The 24,361-nt window shown below is 40.4% G+C and overlaps 1 protein-coding gene across 50 annotated transcripts in view; it reads left to right on the top strand.

Annotated features, from left to right (window-relative positions):
• SORBS1 (sorbin and SH3 domain containing 1) overlaps window positions 1–18,167 on the top strand; it is a 296,548-nt gene extending 278,381 nt beyond the window's left edge. For 31 of the 50 annotated variants that reach the window (XM_072626096.1, XM_072626079.1, XM_072626015.1 and 28 more), the window contains 4 exons: window positions 10,362–10,421; window positions 10,975–11,165; window positions 12,512–12,624; window positions 14,842–18,167. In XM_072626096.1, coding sequence (XP_072482197.1) covers window positions 10,362–10,421; window positions 10,975–11,165; window positions 12,512–12,624; window positions 14,842–14,909 — 432 coding nt within the window. In that variant the 3' untranslated portion in view covers window positions 14,910–18,167. The remainder of the gene's footprint in view (window positions 1–10,361; window positions 10,422–10,974; window positions 11,166–12,511; window positions 12,625–14,841) is intronic. The other 19 variants (XM_072626088.1, XM_072626057.1, XM_072626073.1 and 16 more) reach the window with 2 other exon arrangements.
• The last annotated feature ends 6,194 nt before the right edge of the window (window positions 18,168–24,361 follow it).

The following is a 24,361-nucleotide window of genomic DNA, read 5'->3' as shown; positions in this document are numbered from 1 at the left end:
GATGGAACCCCACATGGTGCCCATTAAGGCCAGCAGGAAAGCTTTCTCCCTCTCTGTGTGGCTGTGTATTTGTGCTATGAAGCAAAACACAAGAGGATGCCTTCCTAGATACAGCTCAGCATGTTGGCTAATTAACGCAGCTGAAAACACTAATCATTTCTGTTAGTTTGAAAAAATTCACTTTGTTTACGGAACTCCATAATATTTGATGGACATGTAAGTGGAAAGAATGCTGGTTTTGAAGTTGGGGATCTGAATTCAGATTCTGCCTCTGCCTTTTCATACTTGTATGATCATGGACAAGTCATTCCTTAGAGTCTGGGTACTGTTGTTTCAGTCATGTCTGCTTCTTCGCTGACCCCATTTGGGGTTTTCTTGGCAAAGATACTGGAGTGGTTTGCCATTTCCTTCTCCAACCCATTTTACAGATGAAAAACTGAGGTAACAGAGTTAAGTGACTTGCCTAGGATCACACAGCTAGTAAGTGTCTGAGGCCAGATTTGAACTCGAGAAGATCAGTCTTCCTGAGTCCAAGCCCAGTGCTCAATCCACCATGCCACCTTGCTGCCCTAGAGTCTCTGTATCCTCAACTATAAAATGAGAGAATTGGACTATATGTCCTTTACAATCCCTTCCCAACTTTCAATTTATGTTTTGGTGAGATAGTTGCATGAAATACATTTCCTTTGCTTTGTGTTTTTATGAGGAAGCAGCAGTTTCCTGCTTCCAGGACTCCTGGTTCCCTGCCCCAGAGCACTGGACTTGGAATTAGAATAGTCTGGTTTTGAATCTTGCCTCAGACATGTAATAGCTGTGTGATCTTGGGCATATCACTTAACTATTTTACTCATCTATGAAATGGGGGTAATAATAATCCCCATATTACCATCTCATCACACCAGCCCAACCATACTCTGAGGCAGCCCTGCTGACTATATGCCTGGAGGTTTGTTCTGATGGCTTAGCTGTCCTGAAGGGCATCTCTTCTGGCCTGGAGGATCCTAGAGGAAATGAATGCCAGTTCTTGACCCCTCCTGGAAAACACTGTCCAGAGTCAATCAAAAACTCTGGAGGAAGCCCCCAAGCCACTGTCCTGGAGCCCTAATAAATTCCTGGGGCAGGAAGTAGTCTTTCTAGGTCAAGACTAGGACTCATCATTATGGTGAAATGTTAGGCCATGGTAAGCACAGAAAGGTGGAGAAGTTCAGTGATGGATGTCAGGTGTTTTGCATTAAGTGGATTTTGTTGTGTGTTTAATAAGTTTGATGTGGGCATGCTTGGAGTACATAAGAGGCTATACTGGCTTTCTGGAAAGAGCCTGCTCCTAGCTAGCTTCCTCCTCTGTCCTGCCACTTCCTAGTCCCATCAGGCCCCCACTGCCTAGAGCTTAACTTTTGTGTGTACATCACAAATACCTCTTACAGTCTGGTGAAAACTGTGGACCCTTCTTAGATGAACACTTTGAAATGTATGAAATAAAATACATGTGACTATAGGGGAAGTCAGTTCTATGGAAAGACGACTATCAAAGTTTTTTGTTTTTTTTTTTTTAAAGTTCAGACTCCAGGGTAAGAACCTCTCTCTGGTCTAAGGGTGCCATGTCAGGGTACCCTGGATCACCATTGGTCTTGATTTGAGATGCACTTTCAGAGCTATCCCTGAAAGTAGACTTTTCTCTACTCACTTCATAATTCAGTTCAACAAATTATTAAGCTCTTGCTATGAATCAATCAGCAACCATTAATTAAGCACTTACTATGTGCTGGGCACTGTACTAGGCAATGAGGATATGAATACGAAAGTCTCTGTCCGCCTTGAGGCAGTTTATATTCTACTGGGTAGAGGGAAATCACAGATTCAAAGTGGTCACAGCTAAGAAACCCAGGATATAACTGGGGGAATCAGAAAAGGCCCTTGAAGAGAAGGGGTATTTGAGCTGCGTCTTGAAGGAGTGCCATGAGGTGGAAGGAGCATGTTTTAGGCATGAGGACTGCATACTCAAAGGCATAGAAGCTACAGGTGGAATACCAAATACAAGGAACAGCAAGCTGATCTTGGCTGCGTAATGTTTGCCAAAGGCAGCAACATGTAAGCAGTCTGAAAAGAGAGAATGGAGCCAGATTGTGATGACTTTTCAGTGTTCCAGACATTTCCTTCTTTTGTGTGACTGTAAACTCTTTTAGGGATGAGCTAGAACCTATAGTGACAAATTCTTTCAGAATAACTTTTCGTCTTTTTTTTGTGTAATTTAAGAGCATTCTAGAGCACTCACATTCTAATGGGAGAAAATACATGTAGGAGGGTGCTTTGGAAAGTTACAAGGATGCTAAGTGGAGACAGAACAGAGCAGATTGATTGCACTTGTCCAGGAGTTGATTTAATTATGGCTCTAAAACTAGAAAGGGGTGGAGGCGACGGTGACAAATGAGATCAAGTATGAAAGGACCTTGCAAATCTCAAAATCCCCAAATCAGTGGGAGATATTATGATCCTTATTGTTATGTTCCTCAAAGCCATTTGGACCTTTGAGAATCAGATTTTTAACCTGCTCACATAGAATAAAACCTAAAATTTCCTTCCCCTCATCAGCCTGTTTTCATACAGAGCTGGACAGATATGTGGGCAATTTTTTAGGAAAGCTTTTGACTCTGCTTCTCTAATTAGCTTGACTTTTTAATTTTGTTTTGTTTTTTTTTGTTTGGGGGAGAAAATCAGGGTTAAGTGACTTACCTAGAGTCACACAGGTAGTATCTGAAGCTGGATTTGAATTTAGGTCCTCCTGATGCCAGGGCTAGGGCTCTCTTCACTGCACCACCTAGCTACCCTCTCTAATTAGCTTGATAGATCAGTTCTATGATATCTAAAATACTGTTTTGTTTCATTTTGAGATCTACATTTTTCTTTTAACAGCCGATCTAGTTCTTCAAGGGAAGGTAGTAATTGTTAGAAAGAATGGTAAATGGGGAGCAAGACATGTGGATTCTATTCCTGGCTTTGCCACTAATTAGATATGACTTGTACAAGATTTTTCAACTCTTTGAGCCTCAGTTTCCCCTTTTTAAAGTGTAAAGTGAAATGTTTGGATGTCCTCTAAAGCTCCTTCTAGTTTTAATATGCTATTAACTAGAAACAATTACTTCATTTGATCATTCAAATGATTTCATTTGAGAGCTTGTGTTTAGGATAGGAGGGAAGTGGAGTCTATTATAGACCTCCAAGGTGGGGCACACATGTCTTCTCTGAAGGGAAGTTTTGACCGCTCAATTCTTGCATGAGCTCAAAAAGTAATATAGCAGGTCAGAATTAGCGAACGAGTTCTTGGAAAGAATGAAGAGGCCATTTTGGCTGCAAATGCAAGAGGAATAAATTAATTAGGAAGTTAAAGGGAAGGGCAGTCTTGGAAACAGTCACATTATCATCATCCAATGACCACTGAGCTTCCGTTGACTATAAGGCACTGTGCAATCCCAGAGCATTGGTCATACTCATAGCTTCCATCCTTTAGGAGTCTTTATAAACAGAACAAAACAAATAAACATAGAAAGAACATGGGTGAAAAAATGAAATAGAAGGCACTTCAGATTCTAAAGGAAGGAAGGAGGGAAGCCAACAAAACAAAGACCACTAATCTCCAGAAAGCCAGCTTCTGTAAGCTTCAGGGAAACTTTAGCCCGGGGCCTGAGGGAAGGAAGTTTAAGCAGTGAAAGAATCCAGAAAAACTGGATATTCTTCAAAGAAATAAACCTCTTTCTGGGCTTAAGAAGGGTAGAAAGGCAGCAAATGAGCTGGCTGAACAAAGAATTCAACAGAGACAGTGTGAGTGAGAATCCCCTCAACTCTGGAAGCAAGTTTAGCTCACAAAAAGATGAGTTTCAGTGAACTGCATGCACTGAGGTGTGAAATTGGGAAAAGAGGAGAGAACAATAGGATGCAAATTGGAGACCAAAGGATCATGGGAAAATATCATTAAACCACCAGTAGCAGAAGAAAACATTTTCCTTTCACCCAACGTGATGAATAGATGACACACGAAAGGCTGAAACTATGAAGTATTTAGAATACTTTTGTTGTAGTTTCCACACTGAAAATTTTTTTTAAAAAGTCCACAAGAATTTCAAAGCAAAGAGGATGGAAAGCCAAGAAGGTTCTCTATCAAACCATGTGTTCTGTGAGGGCAGGGATTAAATTTTATTCTCCTCTGTGTCCCCACCCCCTAGATGTCTAGTCTAGGGTTTTGGACATAGATGTTTGTTTAAAGAATTCAATCTGATGATCATTTATGAAGAAAACCTACTATGTGCCAGGCACTGTGCCAGATGCTATAGATGTAAAGACATGAAAAACAGCTTTTTCCCTCAGAGAGCTTACATTCTGCAAGGGATATGACATTACAGAGATAAACAAATCTAAAATCACTTTAGGAAGGAGAGCACACAAGCAGGAGCAATCAGGCAAGGCTTTGCTATTGGACTTGGTACCCAATTTAATAAGCACTATAGGAAAGAAAGAAATCTATGAGATGCAGAGGAGGAGACTGGGTTCCTGGCATATAGGATAGCATAGTCAAATGTACCAAGATGGGACATGGGATGTTGAATCAAAACAAGAAGTCAACCAGTTTGCCTGGAATGTCGAGTTCATGAAGGGAATGATTGTGAAAAATCTGAAAAGGTAGAGCCAATCATGAAGGGTGTTCAGTGCTAAACTGAGGAGTTTGTATTTTATCCTAAGGTCAACAAAGAGCTTTTTTGAGAGCAGAGGAGTGACAGGTACTTTAGGAAAATTATTTTGACACCTGGGTTGCCGAGGGGAAAGATTGGAAGCCAGGAGTCCAACTGGAGGCCACTGCAATAGACCTGGCAAGAGGTGATAAAGGCCAGAGTTGAGCTGTGGCCCTGTGAGTGGAGAGGAGGCAGGTATGAGAGATGTTGTGGCAGTATAATTAACAAGACTTGGCAACCCACTGGATAGAGTGGGTGAGAAAGATGGCCAAGTTGAAGATATTACAAACCTAGGTGATTTGGAAGGAGGGTAGTAGAAATAAGACTGGTTGAATGAGTCATAGATTAAAAAATGTTGAATTATAGAAGAGTTAGCTTTTCTTTCTTCTTAGCTTGAGAAGGGAAAATTCTATAAGTTGAGGTTATGAACTAAATGCAGCAAAATGGTCAGTGATTTGATCTTTCATCATCCTAAGAACAGATGGATTCTAGCCAAGGATTTTAGGTTGTTTTTAGAGCAGTCTCAGCTTCAGAATAGTGAGGTATAAATTAATTAGGAAGTGAAAGGAAATTGCAGTCTTGGAAACAGTTACTTTATTTTCATCCAATAACCACTGAGCTTCTATTTAGAGCTCAAGCGAATCTGTAAAGTTTTTTTCACTTGTTGGCAAGAGTTCTAGAAAGACCTATGACTCTAGGATGATATAGAAACTTAATACCTGTGTGACCACAGGCAAGTCATTTCCCTTCTGGGCTTGGCTCCTCATCTTTAAAATGAGGAGCTTGAATTAGTTCACCTCCAAGGTCTTTCCTAGCTTGTTATCTTCTAATCCAATGATCCATGAAGATTCCCAGAAGGGCCAGGCCTGAGTCTTTGACCCATTTCATATTGATATGAACCCAAAGGGATCCAGCTAGAACTAGACTGGTCCAGCCTGGAGATTGTAACTAACTGTCAAATACCAACTCATTTCCTCTGTTTTCATAGGCTTATAGAAGGTCAGTTTAAACATCGCATAGGCCAATTCAGTCTTTTTTACTGATGAGGAAACAGAGATCCAGATGGGTGGGATTCTAGGGAAGATCGTGTTCAGAAGGCTTAAGGGCAAAGGATATTTAAAGGAAAGAAGAGAGAAAGAAACAGAGAGATTCAAAGAGAGAGGCAGAGACATCTAAAGAGGAAGGACAGGAGATCCTCAAGTAAGGAAAGAATGCTGTTTCTAGAAATTCTAGAGCCAGGGAGAAGACAAGTTTCAAAGTTTCTCTTTCTAGTTATAAGTCCTCATGACCCCCTGTTGTTTGCATTGTGTTTCTTGGCTTTGAGTCGCTGGAACACATCCAGAAATGTGTTCAATAGAAAACATGCTTATCAGGCTTGGAACAACCTATTGGGTCACCAGGGGGAGGAGGAATGAGCGGCCCTGTAGTGAACAGGATCAGATTTCAAAATGACCTTGGTAACTTGGAAAAGTCATCTGAAGTGAGAGAGCAAAGTACATTCAGCACTAGTGCAGGGTAGCTTCCTTGGGTAGGGGGAGAAAGGAAATGTTCATAACTCAGAGGGGTTTCTGTGCAAAAGAAAACGATCTGGAGTAATAGTAATAATAATAAAGAATAGCTAACACATATATGGTACTTTAAGGTTTGCAAAATGCTTTACAAATTTCTCATTTGAACCTCACAACCACCCTGAGAGGTAAGTGCTACTCTTATTCCCATTTTACAGATGAGGAAACTGAGCCAGACAAAGGTTAAGTCACTTGCCCAGGGTCATGTCGCTAATTAGTTTCAGAGGCTGGATTTGAATTTCCTGACGCCAAGTCCAGTGCTCTATCCTCTTCACCGTCTCACAGACATGGAGATGATTATGATTTTCTATACAGGTGGTGGTGCTTTTTAAGATGCCTTTTTTATAGAGCAATGGAAATATGTGTAAAGAGAGCAGCCTCAGTGTACAGCAGGAGTCCCCAGACATTGGATTAAAGGCAGAAGACACCTGAGTAAAGGGAGCAACTAACCCAGTAAAGAGGCCGGAATAGGCCAATTCACAGGCCTGTGATGGCCAGTGATGGCATAAGACTAGCCTAAGACTTTGTGTTGCAGAGGAGGTGCCAACCTGCATTGGTAGAGGGAGTTTCTTCATCTGGGAGTTCGCTATACCAGTGAAATCTTGGGCCCATTCCCTGGCCCCACAGGACACTTAGAAAGCACTTTCATGTGCATTACCTTATTTGATCCTGGTAAAGATCCTGTGAGAGAAGCAGGAGAAACTTGAAGCCCAGAATGGTTCTTGTTTGAGGTCGTTTGCCACTTAGACTAGAATCCACATCTCTGGATGCCTGCCCTGCATGCATATCATTCCATCATATTAATAATGATAATTATACTGATATTGATACTAATCAGTTATGGGTACATGGTGACTGAGACTGTACCAGAACCCAATTATTCCTATTATAGGAAGCCAACTGTAATCATTAACGTCCCCTCCTGCTCAACTGAATGAGTCATAATCCTTGTATTATTTTTTTAACTGCAAAGATAGAATTTATTTTTAGCTATTTAAAATTCTTTTCAATGAATAAAAATCCATTTTCTCTCCCTCCCATCCCCCCTCATTGAAAAAAATCATAAATTACAAACTTGACTTGTTTTATATTGCTTGGCCTAGGCATCAGAATTGCTAGTTACATTTCTGCTCTCCATATAGGCTCACAGCTAGCATGTGATAGTAATAGAAAATAAATGTTTGCCCACCTATACTTCCCTAGTAGCTCCCTAAGTTGTCATTTATATCTAATTTTAGAGTTGTACAATTAATGCACTATGTCTTTGTGTTTTTGTTATTTGTATATATGTCATAGCCTTGACTTCTCTATAAATTGGAATAGTGACCAGTGTCTGCTCCAAAACTTATATTTCACCTGATCTAATATAGTGTTCTGGATACAATGGGTGCTTAAGGGATATTTGTTGAATTGAATAAATGTGTTGAATAAAACATGATAAATTGCTTTTACTGGATATAGTAGTAGCGAGAGATGAAGGAGATTTGTAGTCACATGCAGTCAATTCTAAAGTTATAGCAATGAGATGTGTTGTTACAATGTTCTCTGATGTATTTAAAAAAATGTTCCCAGAGACAGCTTCTCTTATTGGATGTTCCAGATATCACACATTTCTTTTTTGTATTTTGTGAGGTCATAACTCCATGTTGCCCTCTCATGGAATCTCATTTCCCTGGTGCCCAAACTTTGAGTCAACCTGCATGGTCCACTTATGTGCCTTCATGAAGACTTCAGTCCATGATCACTCCAGATCAAGAGCCTCCCACTGTCTACACTTCTTTTACACAGCTGGGGGCGGGGGGGAGTGTGTGTAAGAGAGATTTCTATTGGTTGTTAGGCAGTCATTATTGACCACCAGGGTAATGCATCATTGACCATCATTGGAAAGGGTTTCTGAGGCAGAGAGTAGGAAGCTTTCCATCCTGAGATATTTTTAGAAAACCATTTGCAGCCACCAGCTCCAAAACAGTTTAAACCAGATGAACTTGGGCTGTCTCCTATGATTTTTTATTTGTGATGTAAAAGTCATCCCCCTCTTTTGCCTGGAAGAGTCTAACAGCATGTATCTGGTTGCCATATATAGGGACAGAGTGGGATGATATCTGTTTTGTAGCAAGTCTACATACATACGAATAAATGTAGGCAGATCACCCTTGGATGTCTAGATATGCTTGTGGCTGAGTTTGAAAAAAAGCATTCAAGACCTAGGCTTGGTGGGTATTGAAAACTTACCCTATTGCTATGCAATTATGTTGTCATTTTGACGCTCCCTTCTGTATTGATGGCAGGGATACTCTGGAATCAGTCCTTTACCAGACACCGCATGCTTCCTGTTTTTGTTTGCTTTGTCTTAAGGGACTGTGGGTTGTTTTGTTGTCAACAGTAGTGGTTTTGTTATCGTTTGAGTTTTGTTCTACATTGTTTCCGTGGAGTGGAGAGGGATGAGTATTTCCTGTCAGAAGACTTGGGTTCAAGTCTATTCTCTACTATTACCTAGCTATATGACCTTCAGCAAATCATTTAAGCATTCTAGGCCTAATTTTCCTCATCTCTAAAGCAAGTGGGTGGGGAGAACAGTGGACTAAATGACCTGTAAATTCCCCACCATCTCCAAAGTTGTGATCCTACCTTTCTCTAAATAAAGTCTGGAGTCACTCTCTGAAGGGGGAAAAAGAGAATTACTTCTTTAAGAACAATCTCAGAGAAGACAGGATTTTTAGGTTTGGAGTAAAAATGTGCTGGAGTCTAAGTGTGTCTAAACCTGGTTGGTCTCCTTCCTTTTAACTGTAGTAACTATGTCACAGTTGCCATGAAGCCCAGTTGGGGGAAATGGATGCAAAGTGTTTTATAAACTTTAAAGCCCTCTATAAACAATAGTCATTGGTATCATTACTCATCTAATTGGCTTTTAGCAGATTATCTGAACCCACTTTTGCTGGCTACTCCATTCCAATACCCCCTCATTGAGTCACTCAATAAAATTCTGAAAACATAGACATTTTTCTTATTGGCCTTTGAGTAAGACTTCCTAGAGACTCAGATACAATCTTATCAGAAGAAAAAAGTGTTTTAGACCTTATTAAAAGTTTGTGCCTAGAATATAGTACTACCACCCTTTTAAGCATCATGAGTTAATAGGTGAAGTACTGAATTTGCAATCAGAAGATGTGGGTTTGAATCTCGGATCAGTTTTAACTACCTTAGTAACTTTGGGAGTTATTTCACTTCCTCTGGGCTGCAGTAAGGGCCATGGATTGGGGGGAGGGGGCATTGTCCCAGACAATTTCCAAGATCCATTCCAGCTCTAAAAGTTATGACCTATGATCCATTTTTAAGGTCAGTATAGTATTTATGACTGATACTTCCATTAATGATGTGTTCTTTTGGGGACTTGAATGCAGAAATGTTTCACAGAGTACAGATGGACACAAAATATGTCTAAAGTCATGCAGTAACAAGTTATGTTGTTACAATGTTCTCTGGCATAAATACATATGTATGTATGAATGTTTCTGGGAACAGATCAGATCCCCTTTTTGGATGTTCCAGATATTATGTTTCTTTAAAAGTTGCTACTCCTTATTTTTAATAAAACACACAAAATAGCAGCCTCTCCCCCAAAGGAGAGATACAGGTGGTAAGACAGAGGACCTCAGGCTTAATTCTCTATTCCTCCTCATGCACCAATCCTAGCCTTGCCCTGAGCGAGTAGCTTTGTGGCCATTAGCAAACAGAGAGGTAGCAGGTCCAATCCAATTGTTCCATCTCTCTGTTCTGTCAGCATTGGAGGGCAATGTCGTTCACTCATGGTATCCACAGCTGTTTTTCCAGTTTTCCATTCCATCGCCTAGTTGCTTGCTCCCTAACTCCTCCCATCATTGCTTTGTGTTTCTGCAACAGCTGGCGGTGTGTGTAGTGTCTAGTCCATGACCATGGGCTCTGGGAGGCCTCTGGTCTTCTGAATGGGATGGGGTTTGGTCTGTGTGTTTCTGCACCACGCTCTTTATTTTGAATTCTGACCAATATGACATCTGCTAAAATGTCTCCCTTATAATTTGCTTGGTGATCACAGCCTTCACATCATTCATTGAGCACAGGACCAGATCTCACAGAGTCTGAAAAGAGCTACGTGGTAAGACTGCCTGTTGAATAAGATTGTAGCTTGTTTAAAGAGAATACTTATTCCTTCCATCAAGTGATGGCTTGTCAGCCTGTAAAGCTACTGGCTACAGGAATGATAGTACTGTGGTTTAAAAAAAATGCAGGTTTTAGGGCTGCAAACAAAAGAGAAGAACCTAGCAGCAATAACATGGCCACTATATGGAAGAGTGGGATTGGATTAAATTCTCTAGTGCATGACTGGGTATCTCTCCTCACCTCCCCCTCCTGAAGTTATCCTGTTTATAACAGCTACTCCCTGCTTACAGACTCTGCTGCTGCCGCTGTTGCTTGTTTGAATGTTTATACTAAATTCACCCTTTTTCTGTATCTCACCTGTTTTTCCATGCTTACACCTGGATCCCTCCTGCAATTCACTTCTGGATATGTTGTTGCCTGGATCTTCAACTCTGTTGTTTTCCTGGACTTCATCTGGAATGTCACATCTCTTCCTATCTCTCTCTCTCTCTTTTCCCCTTGTTGACCATTTTATGGGGGTTGCTGAATTTCCTGGGGCCACCTCACAGGAAGCAGTTTGCAATGAGATCATAAACATTGCCGAAAAGTCTGTTCATTACTGCAGTACTGTTTCCCATCCTCTTGACTTTCGTCACAAAGTGTCTCCTACTGACAATAAATCATCTCTCATCATTTCTCAGCAACCTCAAGCCCAGCAGCGAAGAACCACCTCTGACAGAAGTCAGAACCTACAGGATTTGTAAGTTACTTAAGCCCTTGATGTCATTGCTGTATCTGGATTATAGTACAAGAAATGACTTGCTTATATGCCTGCAAGACCCTGGGGGGGGGGGGGGGGCGGGGTGGAGCAGGGGAGGGAGAGAGGGAGACAGAGAGAAAGAGAAAGAGAGAGACAGAGAGAGAGAGAGAGAGATTAGTTAGTGTGTGTGGTGGCAGCAGCTATAGGGACATTTCTAAGAATTTTGAGTAAAGTGACTCCATTTCCAAAAGATAAGAAGCCATCCTATATCTTGTCTTTGCAACTCTAAGCAGTGGGGAAGAGAAGATATGTCTCTTAAGTCAGGCACTTGCTTGATAGCTTTCTTCTGGTCCTAAGACAAGTCCTCTAGGGCAGTATTGTTGGGAAAGAGTTATCAGAAAGGTCACAGATAAGGAAATAGCTTTAATTTAGGATTTTTCCTGATATCTTGGCTAGAGACAACTTTTCTTCCATAATTAGAAATGCAAGATATGGAAAGATTGCTTAGCAATAGTAGCTTACCTCATGAATTACCGCATATTTTACATGTAGCTATAAATATGAAGTAGAATATCATAGAAGATAGAGAGTAAGTAAGACTTGGGTTCATATCCTACTTCTGACTGCCAAAGACCATGTGACCCTAGGTAAATTATTTAACCTCTTAGAGAACCAAACAACTTTCTAAGACTTTAAGTTGTGGAATGGCTGCTGATCTATATTAATAGAAAGAATTTCTTCACTTCCTTGTACTGATGAAATTACATATCACTCGTCCTTCCCTTTTCTTGCTTTTCCTCTGTCTCTCCCTAGACAGAAAAATATATCACAAAACAATGCATTAACTCACAGTTTATCTGCAACTACCAGAAGGTCATTGCCCCAAGAGCATAGTGGCCTAAAACATTTTTGAGCTTATCTTTCTACCTAAGCAAGACCATTTTTTAAAAAAAATGAGACAAAACTTTAGTAGCCTTGGCGTAGATATATCAGTTCATGGTGGAACAATTTTTTTTTTCTGTATTGACTGTCAGGTACCTGAGTTCTCTCAGAGCAAGGCCATCCTGGGGATATTTCCTGAAATGGCTCTCCATGACTTCATAGTCTCCTTATCGTTTGTCAAAAGAGGTCTTGGTACTCCCTGCAGCTGGCAAAACAATTGTAAATGCTAAGATACCAGGGAAACACATATATTAAGCAGTTTACTTCCCTGTTGATAATAGTGAAACAGTAATAACTAGCAAACCAATCTTTGATTAACTAGGATGATTTTTGAAAGGATCATTTTTGAGTCATGCCAGTGGGGTTCAAGTTATGAGGTATATTATAATCTCTTTCTCTTTTAGATATAGCTACCAAGCATTATATAGCTATAAACCACAGAATGATGATGAGTTGGAACTCCGAGATGGAGATATTGTGGATGTCTTGGAAAAATGTGATGATGGTTGGTTTGTTGGTAAGTAAATCTATCATCCTTTGCTCTTTTTTCCAGAGAATCTTACAGTAGGTAAGAGCTCTAGGGGTCATCTTGTTCGACTCCCTACCTCATGGAGAACCTATGATAATGAGTCATCTTGAGCCTACTTGAACGAATCCAGTGATGGAAGATTCATCACTTTTTGAGGCAGCCAGTAGGGCATCTCTGATTGTTAGGAAATTCTTTCTTATGTTGAAATTGGTCCTAAATAGGCTTCTTGCAACTTATACTCATTGGTTTTAGTTTAGCCTCCTATAGTCACACAGAATTAATCTAAGCCCTTTCTCTTGTGGTTACTCTGCAAATATTTTGAAGGTAGCTGCCATAACCCAGAGAAGTCACCTTTTCTATGAATTAAACAATGTCATCAACCATTTGTTATATGAGATAGGTTCATATCCTTTCATCATTCTTGCCACCATTCTCTGGATGAGTTCTGGCTTGACTGTGTCCTTTTTTATTTCTTTTTCTTTTCTTTTCTTTTTTTTTTTTTTTTTGGGCAATTGAGGTTAAGTGACTTGCCCAGGGTCATGTAGCTAGTAAGTGTCTGAAGTCAGATTTGAACTCAGGCTCTCCTGACTCCCAGGCCAATGCTGTATCCACTGCACCACCTACTTGCCCAATGGCAATGTCCTTCTTAAAATGTGGCATGCAGAACTAAAAACAGTGGCCCATGTGTTGTCTAAACAATGAAGAGGGCAGTGGGATTATCACTTCTGCAGTTCCAAAGACAAAATTTGTTGGCCTTAAGTGTCAATTTTCATTTCTTTTCAACAAACTTCCACATTTTACTACCGTATTAGTGTATGGATATCAGCACAAGAAGTGTTGGCCTGCTGCAAAATATAAGCATACTTCTAGAAGTTCAAACACATTATCATTTATTCCTGGTCACTAAAAGATTTAATTAAAGCAAACATTTTAGTTAAAATATATTAATCATCAGTTTTTCCAATAGAAATACAAATTGGAACCTAAAGCTAATTAATGTGCTGCCTGGCACTATTTTTTGTGCACTGTATATACATATACATATGGGTGTGCATATGCACATTTTGCCCTACAGTTATCTGAATGCAATGTCCCAAAATGTTAGTTCATTTTTAAATTTTGATACCTTAAATAAGCTGTTATTTAATAGCTTAAATAAGCTAGTAAAGTTTAAAATTGCACTAAGTCTTTTTTGGTAGCCAAACATTAGGTCATTGATTAGTTGAGGCCCTTCCTATGCTTTAATTTTCTCATCTCTAAAATAGGTTTTAAAAAATATTTTAATATTTAATATTTTAAAATATTTTCTCCTTAAAATTAATTAAGGAAAGGCAATTTAGTATTTTTGAATTCCTTGAAGATAAGCAATACTAGAAAATGTCATTTCTTATATTATCACCCACATTCCTGGAGATTTCCCCTTCTCTAAAAACTCTAGAGTCAAGAAGAATTTGAAACATTATTGGGATAAAAGTTCTTGAATCTCAGATGTTTTCAAGTAGATGGTCTTTCTAGCACCTTTCAAATCACGCATATAGGAGACCACTTGACTCACCTACTCTGATTAAGACCACCTCTGAAGCTACCATTAGCCAGAGGAGCTCTTTACTTAGAGACATAAAAAGCATCCATCCCCAATCCCTCTGCTAAGAAGCAAGTCACTTAGCTTAGTTTCCTCACCTATAAAGTGGGAATGGTTATGTATATACTGCCCATGCTGTAGGATGAATGTAAAGCTCAGATGAGATGTTGGCTGTGGAAGGGCCTTACCAACAATAGAAGTGGACATGATCGTTTTGTTGTATATTTGAAAGGAAGGGCATGCTGTGCATGGGAGATTTGCAGTTTCATGTCCAATAATCTTTTTGATTGTACTGTGTTATGGAAATGCTTGTTTTATTCCATACATTCAAAATAAAACATAAAACAAACTGCACAGCCCTATACAAATATCAGGTGGTACTGGCATTTGGGTACGAGAGCATTAGCCTTAGAATCAAGAAGACTTGTCTAAACCCCACCTCCGCCTCTTCACTAGCTCTAAATGTTACTGTAGTCCTGTCTCAGCGGACCTGGACCTGATTAAACTAAGCTGGGAACTCTTTCTAGAATTTCCAGATTCAGAAAGCCTGCCCTAGCCAAAGCAAGAAAGTTCTACCTGCCCATTCACACTCATGTCCTTGTTTCTTGTTTGTTTGTTTGTAGGTACTTCCAGAAGAACAAGACAGTTTGGTACTTTTCCAGGCAACTATGTAAAACCTTTATATTTATAAGAAGCCTGAGAACCTGTGATTGTTTTTTATTGATGGATGAAACACAGGACACAAAGCAGTCTCTTTATCTCAATGTTGAATCAATAAGTCGGTTAGTGCAAGGATGAAGTAAGAAGTCTTAGAGCGACTTGGGGACATGTTGGATTTAAAGTGTGAGCCACCTAGGGCCTTGCACAGTGCTTGGCTCTTAGCAGGCTTCAACAAATGTTTCTTGAATGAATGAATGTATGTATGTATGAATGAACTAGAGCCCAGTTGTTTGCTGGGCAAACAAGAAGCAAGCCAGACTTCTAGTTTACAGAACTGCCTTTTTAAGCCCCCCTAGGCCTCCCTCTCACCCTCCTGTGGTGAGCTGACATGGAACTGAAGGAAAGAAGCAAGGAGCCCCGCCACCCTCTGTGTTTGGAGGCCCATTCAGTTCTAGCCCAGTCCCTAGGAGTGTTGGTCTAAGTTGTGTGAACCTGAAGGGAGTCTTTGAGTCTGAAGCAACCCAGAGAAGACCCAGGGAAGCAAGATCTTGTCCAGACTTACTTAGGGTTTGGGGATCTGAGCTTTATTGGGTTTGAGAAATTAGTCTGATCAGAAACTGTTGAACTTCCCCCAAACCCATGCCTTTCTAATCTGCCCCAGAGCAGGTTTAGAAGACTGGCTATTTATCTGAATACCCCAAAACTCATCAGACCAGACTTTCCAGGGTTATTCTGGACAAGACCTTTCCCAACTTGGACCCACCCTCTTGAGACTCTAGTGGGAAGGGTAGGGGTAGTGGAAATAAGGTACCATTCGATGTGGGACTACACCCTTTCACCTCTATTACCACCACATATCCCAATGTTCTGACGATAAAGCATGTAGCATTTGCTTGTGAGAGTTGGAGGAAGTAGATCAGAGGAACAAGTCGGATTTGCATCTGATTAAAGTTAATTTATAGCTTATTGGGGTAACATGCAACCAGTCACTATCCATATATACAGACACATACATGTATGTTTCCTTGGAATTTTATTAGGTTACCTTCAGAGAGACCAAGTTTTGATTTGTTTGATGACTATCACCAATGTTTCTGAGCATATCATATATAGAGCACTGGAATGTTCAAGGATATTTCTTACAGAAAACAAAGAACTGCATTCACAGGAAAGTCTCAGTTATTTTGATCTAGGCAAATCAATAAAAAATCACACTAATTTGACCTATCCTTGGAGCAGAAAGGAGAGCTGCCCTGAGCTTGTACTCTCCTGGCTGCATTTTATGCCACCATCTACTGGAGGACCAGAGTGCCTTGTCCTTCTGTGTGAATGGGAGGAGTTTATCCCTCAGAGCCAGAATCAGGGAGGGAGCCGTCCAATCACTACATTTGCACCAGGCAGCCAGTGACTGTGGATGCATAAATAAGGGCTTACCGAGCCACATGCATGAAAGGAGTTAGCTGCTGGGAAGGTAGAGTAACATTTCCTTGAGTTCACCCATGGCAACCTCCAGGTATGGGTGGATCTTGGTATTACTACAGTTCCAGCAGAGAATGTTCATACAGTAAGATTTAGCTCTCTGGACATTTATAGTCACACCATCGTTATATTAGCCTTGTGTGTACTCTGTTGCCCCACAGTTTATTTCACTCCCATCCCCCATACAGGACACATCCTAGGCAAAATTGGGAGAGGGTAAATAGTTCCCATTTTGTACCCTACTCCATACCTCAGTGGTATCTTCTCAACCCCCAGGGCCCTAGTATTCCACCTCTATCTTCTACCTTACCAAAACCTGTGCTCAGGAAAGAATCTGACAAACTGATTCATTATAACATATAAACGATTAGTAAGATTCAATCTGTTACCCCTTCCAAGGAAATTTGCACTTTAACAAGGCATGAAGCCTTAATCAAAGGAATGAAGCTCCAGTGGGAAAACTTCAGAATTGGTAGGGGAGCAATTACTGGGCAAGGGGAGCCCTTTGGATGCCTCAGAAGTCATGCTACATGGGCAGCCACTGCCACCAGATCGTAGGACTACTTTTTTTTTTTTTGGCATCTCGCTCTGCAGGGAATTTAGTAAAAGCACGTATGTGTGTACATGTGCACAGGCATTCGCATGTCCATTCATTTCAGCACTATGGCATTAGAATTTACTTTGAAGTGGATGTCTTGCATTGGATAACTGTTTTCCTGATCTGTTTTGAATGCAGACTGTTACTGATAAAATATTAGACCATAGCTTTTAAGCTGGGGGAGGGTGCTTCTCCATTAGCTAGCTAACTTCGAACACCTCTAGGAATACAGCTAGAGAATCAAACTAATTTATAAAGCTACATTTTACACATAATGCCAGTTACATATGTTTGTACATCTTTGGAACTCCCAGTTTGTCTCCCATATTTTCCCATATGTTTAATAATAAGGAAAAAACCCTAAAAATTGCATCAAATTTCTGCTTCCTACATATCACAGAACAAGTAACCAAAATTTCTAGTGGCTACTTTGTCTTGAAACATTTAGGAATATTAAAATACTTATTTTTATGCTTCCAATGTTTATACAGGTTTATTAACAGCAAATACACCTAACTGATAGCATGATTTGCAATACATTTTGATATCTTCCCCATGCTTTGGAGTCTAAAAACAGCATCAACTGAAAAAACACTTACCTTTCACAGTCTCTCGGAGATCAGTAAAAAGAGAAATCACATCCTCAAGAAGTGGGACTGTACATATGTATATTTGTATAGACCATGTACTTACCTTGTATAGAAAAAATAATTTTAACAATTTGAATGAAAGGAAGACAGTAAGGAAGTCATTAAGGTGTTTTTTTTTTTGCATTTTTATTTAAATGAAGGAATTCCAAGTTAACCCCCATGAATTTCTTTTTTTAGCACAAGATGACACTTGTAAAATGTTACAGCTTTTAAATCATCATCATTGGAGGGAAGGGCAGTAACTCTGATCCTCATTTATGAATTTTGAAAATTTTTCCTTTGCAGTCTTGTTTCCCTGCAGTAATATTTAGTCCTGTTGCTAGAATAGGTTAATATGCAAATTATATTCTGAAAGAAAAAAATAACTGACTTTCTATGTAACCAGTTAATTTAAAGAATTGCCATTGAAACAACACACAGAGAGCATGTACTATATAGACACAGATCTTGTGTTCATTTATTTTTCTTTATTGCCGTGGATTATGGTTTATTTGATAATAAATAGACGTGTTGAATTACTGCTACATTTCCTGTACAGATTATTTAATAAACCTTATTCCGATTTGTGTGGTACACTTTCATTCTTACCTATCATGGTTTCTCTCTTCCCCTTTGTTGCTGTTACTCTGATATACATTTTAGCTGCTCCAGCTTCTTAAGTGCTAGTCTCGTCTTAACTCCTTATAGCTGGGCTTCTGCTCATGTCACACCACTTCTAGTAGCACAATTCCTGATACATAGTAAGTGCTTCCTGAATGCTCATGTTTGCTGACTTACTGCGCCTCCAAGGTTACCAGTGATGAGTTCTTTGTGTGATCTAGTAGCCTTTTCCATGCCTTGTCCATCTCACCTACATTGCCACCCACTCCTAGGTAAATACACGAGCCAATCATGAGATGTAAACCATGACTAACTGAGCTATATTATAAAAAAGGAGTTCACTTTCCTTCCTTGATTTCTGTAATGATGCTTTTTTCCCCCTGACTCTCTGATGGTCTTTTCTTTCTCTGAGTTTGCTTCTCAGTCCCTTACCTATGGATGATCCCTGGGATTCTGTCCCTGCCTCTACCCCTTTCTCTCTCTGGTCTCTCCTTCTGTGTGGGATAATATGGTTACAATGCGCTTCTGTGATCAAAAAGATCAAGCAAATTTAGGGCATCGTTAGAAAGGGTATAAATAGTAAAAAAATAGTAATTATCTTCACCCTCCAATAATTATTGTACTTTATGAAGCCATAGTTGATACATCAAGAAAAGCAATGTAATTGAAGATCTCAGTTTCCTTACTGGTTAAAAAAAAATGGGATTGATAATATCAAGGATCATTCAGGACCAGAGAAAGATGACAAAAATAGTTGAGGGGATAAGGGACAATGTTTTATGTAGATGAACTAACAAAGACAATGGAAAGGAGGGAGAAGACATTATCAAGAAGGGATGAATATGGATTTGACCATCAAATTCTAGAATATCAACAGATCAATAAAGTTTAAGTGCCTACTATGTGCAAAGTTCTGGAGATACAAAAAAAGGCAAAAGTTAGTCCTTGCCCTCAAGAAGCTCTCAATCTATACCATTAGTGGAACCTACCACATAAGGTTTTAATGAGGCAGGTTAAGAACAAACTTAAAGGTGAACTATTTTATGTAATGGTGGTAAACTTGAGGAGCTCATTCAGCTGCAAGATGATCAATATTGAAACTAAATATGTGAGAAGGATTTAGCTAAATTCATGGATGACAAATCCCTAAGGAGTCATTTAAGGGAAGCTAAGAAGAGAGGTAACTGGCCTACTTGGATAGAAGGCTGGCCTTAGCATACCTACAGTTGAATTGCCAAAAGCTAGTGACTAGAATTTCCATATCAGGAGTTGAGTGAAATTGGGTGAAATCATAGGTCTACAGAAAACAAAAATAAAAGAATCCTCAAGGTTCTATATCATTTCAAAAGCAAAAAAATGTAGGATGGGGAAGAATTCTAGAATGGGTGGGGAGGAGAAGACAATGGCATAAGCAAAGACCACAGTGAAGAAACGACTGGATATGTACAGTTTAATTCAACAACAAATATTTATTAAGCACTAATTATTTACAAGACACAGTGCTAGGTACTGGTGTTACAAAGAAGAAAAAGGATACAGTCCCTGTCCTCAGAGGTCTTATGTTTTCCTACACATACACATTTATAATCCAAGATTGGGTGCTATAGAAGAAAGGTAGACACCCAGAGAAAGGAAGTCAAATGGTGTGGTGGGTGGCTGTCTACGGAAGGTTGGAAAGGTATGGTGGCCTACACTGTGGAGGCTCTTAAATGCTAAACTAAGAAATTTGAATTTTTTCCAATAGTCATTCCAGAAAGCCATTGGAGGGTTTTGAAGAGAGTAGTAATCCTATCATATGTGGAAATAAAGATAATTCTGGCAGCAACATCATAGCTAGATGATTGAATCTTGGCAAGACTGGAAGCAAGGAGACCAGCATCTGTAATCCAGATGCTTAGAAATGATGGTAGCAGTCAGAAAAGGAAGAGATCAATTCAAACTATCTGGGAAGTATAATTGATAGCAAGTGGCAACAGGATGAGAGGTGATGGATAGGAATAAAAAAAAGCAAGGAGGCATCAAGCATAGATGATTGGATACATGTTGGGGACATTGACAATAAGGTCAGAAAAAGGAGCAAGTTTGGGGTGTTATTAAAGAATCAATTCTTTATTGGATATGTTGAGTTGAAGGTTCTGCTGGCATATCCAAGAGAGGAATGGGTAATAATCCAAAGTGTAGTAGTTCTAGAGCTCAGGATTAGAGATTTTGACTTGGGAGGCATCAAGGTAATAAGTGAATCTGTGGAAGTGAATGAGAATGCTAAAGAGAGTATTAAAAAAAAAAAGATGGACCTTGGGAAATATCCCCCAATAGGGCACAGGAGATGGAATTAAAGAAGGTATGATCAGAGAAGTAAGATGAGAACCAAGAGGATGAAGATCCTGACTGATCCGGAGTCGGAAGTTATTCCTTTCTCTAACTAGCCACTGGCACTTGCCTGACCTTGGCATTCCCTCTTTTGCCTTCATGAGTTTGCATAGACTGTCCCTGCTCGCGTTTTGCTCCCCTGTCCCATGCCTGGAATGCATGCAATCTCAGAATCCTTTTCTTCTTTGAAGGCTTAGCTCATGTGCCACAGCCTAGGCAAAGCTTTGCCTCCTCTACATAGTGGTTCATACTTTCTCCCTCCTTAAGTAATCATGCCTGTACTTAGCTGTTTACATGAATTCCATCATCCAGTGAAATCTAAGCTCCCATAGAGGGACCTATTTTGGGGTTTTCTTTATATCTCTGTTGCCTAGCACATTGCTTTACATATGGTAAGGAGGATAGGAAGGGAACAAGGATTTATTAATTGCTTATACTATATGTCAGACATTCTGATAAGTACTTCACAAATATCTCATTTGATCCTCACAACATCCCTGGGAGGTAAGTGCTATTTTGTTAACTCATTTTACAATTGAGGAAACTGAGGCACACAGAGGTTAGGTGACTTACCCAGGATCACACAGCTAGTGAGTGGCTGAGTTTGAATCTGAACTCACATCCTCCTGACTCTGAGTCCAGCACTGTATACATTGAACTGCCTTTAGTAGGTATGTAAAAAAAATTACTCGTTGATTGTACTTTAAGCCTCAATTTTGTACTCTAATTACAGTACATTCTATCCAAATAATAACTATTTGATTCTATTGCATAGTTAGTATATGTCCTAATTCTCCCCTCCTGCCACTCCCTCTCATTATAAGCTCCAGGAGGTCCAAGGTCATGTCTTAATTCTCTTTGATTCTCTTCCAAAACCCAGGACAGCGTTTTGCACATATTACATTTTGTTAAGTAGTTGTTGAATGAATGATGAATTAGGGAATCATATTTTTTCTCCTATGGAATGTTTCTCTGGGCCATTGTCAGAGATAGAACATTGGTCTTGAGGGACAGTGACTGGCCCAGTGTGTAATTTGTTGTTAAATTTAGTCTTATGAGTTTAGGGCTATGTTACCACAATAGAGAGGAAAGAGATGATAGGAAAGACCAGGGGTGAGGAGCCTGAGGTCTTAAGGCCTCAGATTCTCCAGTCCTGGAAAGGCCCTTGGTCTTCTAGAGATCAACATAGGAAGTGAAAGAATCATAGATTTAGAGGGAGAAAGAACCTTAGACGTCTCTGAGGACAATATCCTCCCTTTACAGATGTAGAAACTGAAGGCTAGGGAGGTGAAGTTATACATGATAAGATCCAGGACCTCCTGGAAAGGAAGAAAGGAGAATTAGGACATATATACAAAAACACATGGATGGAAAAGGCATAACTGCAATTTGAACTCGAGTCCAGTGAACCTCAACCCAGGACCCTGTACACTGTATCATACCTCTGGAAAACCTGGGACTAGATCCTTATCCCCAAGATATCCCAGTTTAATCTAACAAACATTTATTGGGTCTACTATGTGCAAGACTGTGTTTCTAGGGACTCGGACCTAAAATCCTGTTCTTCCTAATATCAGTGGTCTGCCCCTATAAAGAATATGGGGAATACCATGAGATATATTAAGATTCATATCCATGAGATCAAGTGAGAGATGACTTAGAAGTTGATTCAAGGGTTGGAAGCAGCAGAACAGGGCCCTAATAATATAAGGGTCTATTAGGTCTTGACCTGGCCTTCCAGTATGGCTAACTTTGAGCATATATGGAAGAGAAGACTATAAGGTTAGACTGCAAAGGTAGGGTGGTGCCAGACTGGGGACACCAAAGGGGTTGGAACCTAAAGAACAGCAATCCTACTGCTTGGTCTTTTGGGTCACTGCCATCATATATGAGTGCAGAAATCCTTGCTCAGTGGGAGGATAAGTGGGCAGGAAGATGAATACTGGGGGAATGTGAGAAAAGTGAGTGAGGTGTATGGAAGCTGCCTTGTCCGCTTGAAGTCCTGACCCCATAGTTTGGCAGCTCTGGGTAGTCTGGTTCTGCTTTAGGAGTGGGACTACTCTCCCTCCACTAGAGTTATAAATAGGCCAGCCATGGCCAGGCAGACACATAGGGAAGGCAAACCACAAGTAAGGAAATAGATCTGGTGGGAGGAAGGGAACTTATAGAAAAGAGACAATAGAAGGAATGAAATAGTGGAGGACTATGGGAAAATAACCCTTTAGGCCTCTCAGGCACCTGGGTGTTACTTATACATACCTAAGGGAGTCTGGGACAGCTAAGTGGAACAGAGGATAGAGTAGGATTCTGGAATAAATAAAGCTTCAATTCAAATTGACCTTAGACATTTACTAGCTGTGTGACCCTGGTCAAATCACTTAACCTTGTTACCTCAATTTCATCATCTGTCAAAGGAGCTGGAGAAGAAAATGACAAACCACTTCAGCATCTTTGCCAAGAAAACCCCAAATGGAGTCATAGAGAGTCAAGTACTGAAACAACTGAGCAACAAGGGAGTCTGGGCAGTAAAGGGTTAAATGGTGGGGGAATGGATGTAGGAGAGGGTCTCCAAGTGCTTGAGAGACCATGTAGAAGCCAACACCCCTCAAGGGGCAGCCAAGAACCATCATCGGATAAGCCTCTCTTCTCTTGCCAAGGTTTTTTCCTTGTATGACTTCTGCCAAGGCCATGAGAAGGCACTAATCAGACGAAGGTACAGGGCAGACAGCAAGCCACCTGAGAAAGCTCAGCCCTTTCTTTGGAACTGGGAAACCTGAGCTGCTGGGAGGAGCTCAGAGCTGAGGAGAGAGGAGGCTGGGGCAAAGGTTCATGGCCAATTAAAAGACTTTTGTCTGCAGGCAGCTACCTTTCCTTTGTTGGCTCTTGGCAGACTTTTCCTCCATTAGGGTGTAAACTCCTCAAAGCTAGCAACTGTCTTTTGCTTCTTTTCGAGTTCTCAGCACTTAGTACAGTACCTGGCACACAGTAGGTGCTTACTAAATGCTGATTGCTGTTGTTGAGTCATTTCAGTCGTGTCTGACTCTTTGTGACCACACTGGGGTTTTCTTGGCAAAGATACTGGAGTAATTTGCCATTTCCTTCTCTAGCTCATGGTACAGATGAGGAAACTGAGGCAAATGGGGTTAAGTGACTTGCCCAGGATCACACAGCTAGCAAGTGTCTGAGGTCACATTTGAACTCAGGAAGAGGAGTCTTCCTAACTTCAGGCCCAGCCCTCTATCCACTGGGCCAACTAGCTGCCTGGGTCTCAAAATCCCTTTAAAGGGACCAGAGAACCCCCAGGGATGGAGTGAAATTTGATTGAATTGTCTGATGCTTTGGATGCTTAAAGAAGCAAGATTTGACTCTTGACTCTCCCATAACTTGTTTTGATCTCTGAAGGTTGTGCCAATTTGTTGAGTGCCTCTTCAAGTGACATGATTTTATCTCTTGTACCTGGGGTGACCCACTAACTAGTTAAGTTGATTAGAGCTATTGGTAGTCCCACCCTGATAAAAGGTAGCATAGTCCAGTGGATAGAATACTGGACTTAGAGTCAGAAGTACCTGGCCTTGAATCTCAGACATTAGGTATGTGACCTTGGACAAGCCATTTACACTCAGTCTCAATTTCCTCATTTACAACAGACTACCCAGGCTCCCACTACCTGAAGGCTAGGTGTGTCAGATTTCACTCCACCCACAGCATTGTCTGGTACCCCTAAGAGGATTGAGGGCATCTAAGCTCTCTGCAAATGTGTCTATTCTGCCACTGATGATGTTCTCT

This window comes from Notamacropus eugenii, chromosome 1 (genome assembly GCF_028372415.1).
Source record: "Notamacropus eugenii isolate mMacEug1 chromosome 1, mMacEug1.pri_v2, whole genome shotgun sequence".
In the NCBI taxonomy this organism is placed as follows: domain Eukaryota; kingdom Metazoa; phylum Chordata; class Mammalia; order Diprotodontia; family Macropodidae; genus Notamacropus; species Notamacropus eugenii.
Note: the sequence above shows the minus strand (reverse complement) of the source record. Positions and strands in the feature narration are given on the sequence as shown.